General features: G+C 36.3%; 1 protein-coding gene across 2 annotated transcripts in view; it reads right to left on the reverse strand.

Annotated features, from left to right (window-relative positions):
• si:ch211-266k8.4 overlaps positions 1–9,983 on the reverse strand; it is a 46,760-nt gene that overhangs the window by 26,013 nt on the left and 10,764 nt on the right. For both annotated transcript variants that reach the window (XM_037978473.1, XM_017428873.3), the window contains exon 10: positions 8,900–9,012. In XM_037978473.1, coding sequence (XP_037834401.1) covers positions 8,900–9,012 — 113 coding nt within the window. The remainder of the gene's footprint in view (positions 1–8,899; positions 9,013–9,983) is intronic.

The following is a 9,983-nucleotide window of genomic DNA, read 5'->3' on the forward strand; positions in this document are numbered from 1 at the left end:
AAAAGAATAAGAATAAGAAGAATAAGAATTCCACGAAATACAATAGGCCTTCGCAGCGCTGTCGCTGCTCGGGCCTAATAAAAAGGGCTATATGAGTTCAAATTAGCATTTGAACCTGTGTAATTCCCATCATGAATACTCAACATTTTTTTAATAATCATCTGAAAGTTGATCTTCTTGAGCATCATCACAAAAACCATTCAATTATAACTCATAACATTTAAAACCATTTTACTCCAAATGTGAACACTTACATGTTGTCTCTTGATCCTTGAGAGCAATAACATGAGGATTATGGTTAAATACTTAAACCCACACTCATTTGTCACAGTAGTTTGCGTTTGTAATAATACTTCAGGCCCCAAGGGGATCATCAGCTCAGCTCACAGACAGTATGCTCTCGTTAATCAGAGAGGAGGCAGCAGCTAAATTATTCTCCTGCTCCGGTTTCATGTGTTGCTGCTTGCGTGAAAATGACAGACAAGAAAAGCTCCACAAGGAGTGGGGCATTAAGCAGTGGCTAGAAATGCAGAAAGGATTCGGTAAGTTAAGTGTAAGAGATGAGTGATAGGAATGCAACGTGGTCGGCCAAACATAGAAAACAAAGCGCAAAGAAATAAAAGAGCCTCAAGTTTCGAGATTCAAGATGGTAGAAATGGTGTGAACACCTCACATTTTAGTCCAGTTTTTCCTTGTTTTTTTTTTAAATTTAAGTTCTTGATAAAGTACATCTGGTAATAACAAGAGCCCACAACCCAAATATGATAAGCATGACTGCACATTACAAGCAAAACCAAACCTTTTACTACTGACATCTCAGGAATTATAAATATTCTTTTGTGTATATTCTAAGAAAAACTCGAGCAGAAACAAAACACTGAAGCAAAGTAAGGAAGATACTTGAGAGAGATGCACAAAAAAAGAAGAATAAACTTCTATTTCTGATCCCAACTATCCTGATGCTCCTACAGGTAAGGTCAAAGTTCACTCTCAGCTGTGAGAAGTTCTTTCTTTTTAACAGGACAGTAATTGCAAATTCACTGCCAACATATAAAAAGAACATCAGGATACAGAAAAGACAACAGGACAATATTAACAATGAATTGGCCTTCTTGAGTTTGTGCTGAAAAAAGGAACCTAAAATAGGAAATACTGACAGTGGGAGGATAAAAGAAGACTAATTCCAGAGTAAAGAGCTGCTTCCATTTTAAACCCTACACATATTAAATGTGTCTGATAGTTGGACCCAATCAAATCAAGTGACATTAATTGCTTTTGTAATTTGTCCCCATCATTATGGTCCAGGTTGAACAGGTTCTGATGGGTGAATGTTTGTATCAGAATCTGGAGATTGCAGCAGAAAACATGACTCCGCTGCCATGATCTGTCCATTTCTGTGGTTTAATAAATTATCACAAAAGAGCTTTATGTTTTAATTATTAAGATCAAATGTTAACAGTCATTTTTATTATCAGGTTTTTCCTCTGTCCACGTTCACTGCTTTCAGTTTTACATATTTCATTTAGTAAATGCTGCAAATCTCTTCTTACATAATTTAGCAAAAACAAATATGACCCAAATTTAAATGTCCACAAACCTTCAAAGCCTTGTTAGAAAATTATGCCCTAGATTTTAATTAAAGTAAACATCATTAAGGCAATCATTGTGCCATCTTTCTCTTCACTGCGCACACACACACACACCTCCCCACTGCGCACACACACACACACACACACCTCCCCTCATCCCTCAGTTATTGGGCTCCACAGGGTGCAACAGCAGAGCACAGAAAACCTGTATTTGTGCTCATAAAGGTGAGAGCTGGTGACATAAACACATGCAAAAATGATCTCAGGCTGGCAAGAAAACCTTCAGGGTCTTACCAGGAGGAAAGAGAAGATCTGAGTCAACCCTGCTTTGCTTTATTCTTTTATGGTTTTCTCCCTCCTAAGACCGGAGGCTTCTAATCCCATCACATTTATACGCAAAACACCTAATTAATACACCTCGTATTTCTTTTTAGGGCCAAATGCAAGCAAGCACAAAATCCCAAACCGGCTGCCTGGTTTTAATTTATTGAGTGAAAATGAGGACAGACAAATAGTTTAGATACTCCTGGAAAAGTCCTTATTTTAACACACAGTAAAAATATTTATTAGGAAATATGCTGGACCAGCCACCATGTTGGATAAAACAGAATGTTTAGTATCACAGATAGTTTCTTGCTTAAAAAAAAAGAGAAAAAGCAGCTGGTTACCTTCTTGTTAATGCTTCTCACATCATTCACAGACGCCTTTGAAACTGACGGAGCTGTGATGTAAAGTTTGCCTTTCAGACAAGATGGGTCAGTACATCCAACAGTCAATTAACTTGATTGATTCATTGAAGTCATCATAGTGACAGTTTTCTTACAGCGTAATATCTCTCTCAGTTTCTGTTGGCATGCCAAGGGCACAGCAGTTAGTAAAACAAAAATATCACTTAAAAAAACAGCTTAAGCTAAGAGAAATATGAGCAGAAGTGACCTCAGACTGTTTTTTCCACAACTTTGAACGAATGAACTGAGGCTTCTGCCAATTCTTGCTGCAAAAGCTATTCAGGAAGAAAGTCTGGACAAAGATAATTAAATAAAACATGACATGAATACAAAGTGGTAAAAATAATCCTAAAGCTGCTCATTGCAAAGTATGAAATCAAACATAAAAAGATATCTTAAACAATATCAAATGGTGCAGAGCTGAAGGAGTTTACTTTAGTAGTTTTTCAGATATACTGAAAGCAGTTTTGAAACGCAGGTACGCATTTAATATAAACAAAACACTCGGATGAATCAGCCAAAAAAAACGAAGTTTGAGTGACATGATTGACCTACATCAGGCTGGCTGCAGCTTGAGTAAATAAACATGAAGCAATCAGACAAGCGCAGAATCAAGAAAATAGAGTGAATCTGCTGATTAACGTGAAAGAAAAGAGAAAAAACAAATAAGACATCAGTCAAGAGCGTCATTTAAACACGTGGCTTTTGCAGAACTTCTGGATCTGTAAATTTACGGTTTCAACTCAACCTTTTTATCATAGTTTACTCAAAAAGGTTAATATGTACAAAAACATTAAAAAAATTGTTAGGTAATTATAATTTAGATTTTTTTAATTTAAAGAACAATGAGAAAAAACAAAACTGGATTTTGTTTCTTCCTTTTTTTATTCTGTTACTTGTCTTCAAGACTTTGTGACGAGTACCTTTAAGCTGAATAATTCCTTATGAGTTAGGTACTTTATTATGCTTCAATAGTCACTTTTATCTGAATTAAAACAAATTAATATAAATACTGACCCATTCAGAAACTGGAGAATTAGTGGAAAGAAAAAAAAGTAACCACTGTGTTTGGATAATCTACAGAATCATTGCTCCAAAACACCTGAAATATTTTATTTCCAAACCAAAAAAAAATGCAGGGTGGCTCAAGACTTCCACAGGACTGTAGATCTCCACAATAAAGAACCTGTTTCTTTGTAAAGATTTATTTGGGAATTTCCAGTTGTATCATATGACTTTCACAGGTTTTTTTGTGATGCATGTGATAAAAATTAGACAAGCTGAAAAAGGCAAGATTGCACTTGCCCATCATAATTAAACCAAATAAGAACAAAAGTTCACAAGAATGTGTGTCTAATAATGGGAGGAGATCAGGCCTAAGGCAGACTGAGCAGGTGGCATTCCACCTTAACTAGCAGGAACAAACGAAGAGGGAGGAAGGATTACAGCGAAGCTTACTAGAAAGTAGGTCCAATCTAAAGGGTCATATGTAGGCTAAATGCCCACAGAGGTTAAGAAGGTGACATTCTTCCAGGACTAATAGATGCAATCCAGCTCAAACTACTGTTAAGACTGCAAGGTACTAAAAAAAAAAACCCAAAAAGATTTATCGGCAAGCTCAATTTGAAAAATAAAATCTGTTTAACCTTTTACACTTGTTCCATCTTTGCTGCTGCATCATTATTAAAAACAAAGAGTTAATTGACTACACTGGTAATGAACAGAAACTAGTTAAAACAGTATTTCAGGGACATCTTTTTGTTTTTCCAGGTAAGCCTCTGAAACATCATATGTACAGACTCTAATCCTTCCTAAATCCCTCTGCTCTCAGATCATGTTATCATTGAACTTAACTGTACAAAAGGAACATGTAAATATATAACGTATTGCTATTCTTGTCAAAAATGGAAATTAGATCAAGAGGAAATGGTGCTGTCACTGTGTTCACAAAGTGATTCTCAGTGGAAACAGTCCTGACACACACGCACACAGGTTTGTATTTTATCTCTATTACATTGTATTGTTAATAGTTACCACTACACACCTAACCCTTACTTAATTCACACTGTAGTCCTAAACCTAACCACAGCCTTCCACTGTATTAGAACTAGGCTTTGGTTCCCATAAGATCTACTGGTCCTGACAGCGTAGATGATTATACCAGAAATAAGTAGGTTAAAATAGGTTAAAAACTAGACACACACAAATATACATAAAGAACTGCAGTGAATCTGAGGGAAACAAATAGCAGATGGACAAAAATCAAGAGACTGTAAACAGTGGTATGAAAAAAAAAGATTTAGTCTGTTAATGTGAACAATCAGTTAATTATGAAGTGTAAAACCTCAACTTGGAGTGAAACATATGTTATAGATTTGGTTTAGACCTAAAGATAACTGACCAAACCACCATGTGCTGCAACAGTTTTATAATCTGAGATAAATATTGTACCATGACTGGATTAACAAAACAGAATACAGCATCACATCCACGTCCTGCTGCCCATCAGACTCAGATACTCCTAATACTACTGCCACGAACTTAAAATAAAAATCAAACATAGATTATTAATGTCAATAACATCACCTTTTAATTTATATACACACTTCTGTAACTTTTCATAAAACTATAACAATAATTAACTGAGATCAAAGTTCTGCATCAAATGAAATAAGCAGAAAATAAACAAAACTAAAAGAAAACATTGGAACTTTATCCAAACTTGAAAGCTTGCTTGAACACAAACCATAAGATGAAAAGATGCACATTTTCCTCTGACAGATCATCCATCTTTGCCTTTTTACCCAAGTGAGGATATTTTGGGAATGCATGGAGGGAAAAGAGTGCTGGGACAGACTTCCTCTGAGCAGGAACCTCAGGTGGAAGGTTAATAGACTAACAAGTAAAAAACAAACAAATTTATCTATTCTCCTGTTTTAAAGCTCATGTCTCTGAAACCAATAAATTATGCTACATCAGATGCTCTTCTGGTCAACAAACATAGGAGAAGAAGACAAGAGAACAAAAATACAAACATCAACACTGAAATCAATACCAAGAAGATGTAAAGCTGTTTGATTTCAAAGATCCTTTTTATTCCAATTAAATAAACAAAAGCAGATTTTTTGATTTAATGAGTTCATAATGAGCTTCGCAAAGCAGATGTTCTGCGCCTGCAGCAGTTTGAACGAGTGAAGAGAGAAAACAAATATGTAATTTTGGAAATAACAAAAAACACTTTTCTACGAACCTCGCTCTGAATTTGCCGTTTGTCAGGTCAATAAAGCTCAAGACTAGTTAGCATTCATGTCAGCTTCAATTATTTCTTAAGTTGCACGGCAACTAATACATAATGCAGAACCCGATGGAGGTAAAATGTACCCAAATCATGCAGCAATGGCTGCAGAAGGTTATATGGGGTACTGAGTAAAATTAAAGCTGAGTCACTGTACAAAGGCTGAGGCAGCAGGGAGACAGGAGGAAAACAGTGCAGGTATCCTGGGAACCTGCTGAGGAGAACAGAACTCTGAGGTCAGCTGTTACACAAGGAGAGCAACCTAAAAAAGGAGACAAGAGGGCAGGGCAGGAAATGAAGTAAAAGAAAAAACAGGAAAGATCATCAATAAAGTGAACCACGGTTTAAAAAAAAAAAGAGGAAAGTTGAAGAAGAAAATAAAAGTGTGGAGAGAGATAAAAACATTAAGGTCCCACGAGATGAAGGTTACAAAAACGAGCAGCCTTTAGAGGACAGAAGAACATCTTTGTGTTCTTAGCCTGACTAAGCATAATTTCAAATCACATCAGCTCTGTCCTTAAACGCTGACTCAGCCTACTGTTGGACGGCCACTGGATACTTCCTCTTACTAGGACAATCAGTGTCTCAATAGGCTTGACCTTTAAGAGTTTATTTATTCATGCATTTATTTTGCTTGGATTAGATATATTCAGCCATTATCAGCATTAAGGCATGCACACATAATGTATGTTTTAGAGACGAGCATCAGACCTTCTCCTTAAAAGTGCACATAAATACCATTTTAGAACCAGAAAAATAGACACATGCAAACCATATAAACATTAATGTGCAGCTTGCAGTGTACCGTCTAAAATATGTGCATCAACTTCTTCAGTAACTTTTTCAGCAAACTGGCATGACTACACTACAGAAATGAGATAACTTAGGAAAAGGAAATATTTCACAGTTTGCAAAAACTTGAATTAACTTTGGTTGACTTTTCCTCCAGTAAGATCAGCAGAGATTATTTTAAACGTGGGAACTTAGTGACAGCTCTAACATGTGGAAACCTGTAATATACAGTTTAAAAGAAACAATACACAATCCGTACGAGACAAGAGAATGTTTTACTGTTGTTAGCTGCTGTTTTAGGCACACTGGAATATGGCAGTGTGAGGTTATTGCAACAGGTCCAGGCAGAGGAGCAGAAGCTTTGCTCAGAGCCTTTCAGTCATATTACATTACAGCAGTCATAACATGAAACATGCGACTCCTGACATCACCCCTCAACATCTTCTGTGTTGCCTTTTAATGAAATGACAGCACTAAAAAGGTTTGAAGCTAAAAAAAACAAACAAACCAACTATATAAAAAGGTAACATCTGGTGTCTGTAAAGGGAATTACTTTCACCACAAAAACCCTCTCAAAGAATGGTCTGATGTAAAGATGAAAGAGAGAAACACTAAGCTCTCGTCTGTTTTAGATGGGCAGGGAGGGTGCACAAATTATATCCTTAAATTTAAGATGACAGGTTTCATGAATAGAGAGTGAGTGAAAGTGCAAAGAAGGAAGAGAATAATAAAACTGCATCAGAGAGGCAGCAAATGAATCAGCTCAATTTCCCCAGCTGACTGGAGGGCTAGACAGTCTGTCAGGCCAGCAAGTAAGGATGACTCATCTTTATTTGCAGTGGATTAGCTCCACTATAAAACGAGCAGTTTTGGCTTCCAAGTAGCCCGAAAGGTACCATCTCAAGCTCCCTCTGCTCTTCTGCCCTTTTCAAAACACCAATTTACTGAACTAAATTCTCCCCACACACACACACTGCCACTCATACTCTATCTATTACCACTGAATGCAACCTCAACTTTAAAAATTATTATAATTCTGACCGTAAGACACACACACAATAATGCCCTGTTCAGCCCTGCAGCCACAACCATGTGACTCATCCATTAGCCTTTCTGCGCCTGTCAGGATGCACCCACAAGCACAGGCATACGTGCACGCTTGTGTGCACATTCATGAGAGACCTGCATTCCAATCTGTCTTTTGTGAGGATCAGACTCCAGTGGAGAGGGCTTTCCAGATCTTGTGGGGGTGATATCTGAACAACCTTCAAAAGACGGGAGCTTCTTTCATCTTTGGCGTCACACCAGCCACACATGTTCAGACACACACGCCGTCTGTTACAGGGACTTTATCAGTCCTCTACAGATTCCAACCCCCACCAAAAAAAAAAAAGAAGACTTTTTTCCAGGACCATCTGATAAGCATTTACAATATTTTACCTAAAAGAATCCTAAACAGAAAACGATATTAACCTAAAAAGCTAAGCAAAAGTAGAGACCAGGTGCCATCTACCACGTGTGTTTGTTTACCTACAGGAAGAGCTGAAGTGACTGAAAACAGGTCAAATGTTAAATTTACTGGTCATATTTGTTTACCTACACAGACTACAGCCAGCATAATGTAGGTCAATCACGTCACTCAAGCTGTTATGTGACTTCTGGCAAATTGAGCAAAGTGCTCTGTTTACATTGAATGTGGACCCACATTTTAAAACTACATATCAATATATCTGGAAAACTACTGGAGTAAACTCTTTAAAACTGCACCATTTGATACAGTTCAGATCACCATTTTATGTTTGATTTTATAGTTTGCAAGGAGTAATCTCCATTACTGAGATCATATTTTAAGACTTAATTTATGAACATGTTTACATGTAAAGTTCTTAAAAAAAGATCACTTTAAAAGCAAATAACAGAAGTTTTAGAAACTGAATGGAGGAATGAAGAAAAAGAAAACTGTGTTGAAGCATCTTATTTGAGCTTTTGTTCAAACTAGACTTAAAATAGGATGTTTTGTTTCACTCAGGGGTTGACAGAAAAAAGTGCAAAAATTAAAAAAAAATGTTCTCAGGAAGATGTTTGAGATTTCTTCCACACTGCTTAACCATCATTCACAGTTTTAAAGTTTATTTCTGTAGCACACTTTAAAAACAACCCTCAATAAACAAAATGTTATAGAAAATTTAAAATAGAAAAGCATTGCAATAAAATCCACATTTTTGTTTTAGGTAATATAAACTTGCAGAATAAAACCAATAAGTAAAATCAATAAAAACCAAATTAAAATCAAAACATTCTGCTTCACTAAAGCTTCAACAACTGTGGAAAAGTAATGGGCTCAGCAGGTTTGCAAAAAAAAAAAAAAGTTTTAGAAATTTAGCCTGAATAAGATACCAGGGTTTGATAAACTGCCCTGCAGAGAGGCTTTCAGTGCTCCACTCAGTTCCTGCTGGAGAACAAAAGCCTGGTGTGTGTGTGTTTCTGCACTGTACCTGCTTTGGGTCCATGGTGGCAATCATCCAGAACCAGGTTGTTCATACACTTCAGCTCCCAGTCTTGGACCTCAGTTTTCCACAGGGCAGGAACTAACATGGTGTACCGGGCTCTACAGCAGAAAAGTGACGGGAATACAGAGATGAGCCGACAGGAATACAAAATACATTTGTTTGGATATATTTATTGTGCACCCAAGCTAAAGAATGAGTTGAAGAGGACTTCATGTGCAGTGTTACTGCTTCCACAGTAAGAAGGAAAAAATTGCTGCAAGGAGAATTTTTTTGATGCTTGGCCCAGATTAGATCATTCAGTGGCACAAACATCTAAATCACATCAGCAAATCCAAACCAACAAGGCTACAAGAAAAAAAAGATCCTAAATTACCCAAAGTTCAAACATCAACCCAACTGAATAAACACATGCCCACAAACCTCAATGAACTGAAGCAATGTTGTAAAGAAGAGATTTTTCCACAATGTCATCAGAGACGGATAGGACAAACAGAAGATCATTTCTGCCAAATGTGATTCTAAAAGCTTTTGAATTACAGAGTGTACCTAATTTATTTCCCACAAACTTTTTTTTTGTTGAGCATCCGTGGATCTGTTAAAAACCACAAAGTTTTTTTTAAATTATTATCATTTTTAATATGATTTGACTTTAAGACAATGTACTTCTTTTAGGATTTTATTCTATTTTTCCACAGAATGGATCTATAAAATCCTTCACATATACTTTGGAAAGCTTTCCGGTAGATTTTCATTACAAGATGTTAAAGATGATACGGCTCCAAGTCTGATCATCCCTGTTCGGTTTTCTGTATCAAGTTACAGAAAACAAAACCTCAGCAGGAAAAAGAGTTATTTAGAACTACAAACAACCCTGAATAATCATCATGTAGAGGATTAAAATAAGATGTACACACAGGACAAACATTTACAGGTGCTGGTCATAAAATTAGAATATCATGAAAAAGTAGATTGATTTCAGTAATTCCATTTAAAAAGTGAAACTTGTATATTATATTCATACATTACATACAAACTCATATATTTCAAATGTTTATTTCGTTTAATTTTG

Source organism: Kryptolebias marmoratus, linkage group LG11 (genome assembly GCF_001649575.2).
Source record: "Kryptolebias marmoratus isolate JLee-2015 linkage group LG11, ASM164957v2, whole genome shotgun sequence".
Classification (NCBI taxonomy): domain Eukaryota; kingdom Metazoa; phylum Chordata; class Actinopteri; order Cyprinodontiformes; family Rivulidae; genus Kryptolebias; species Kryptolebias marmoratus.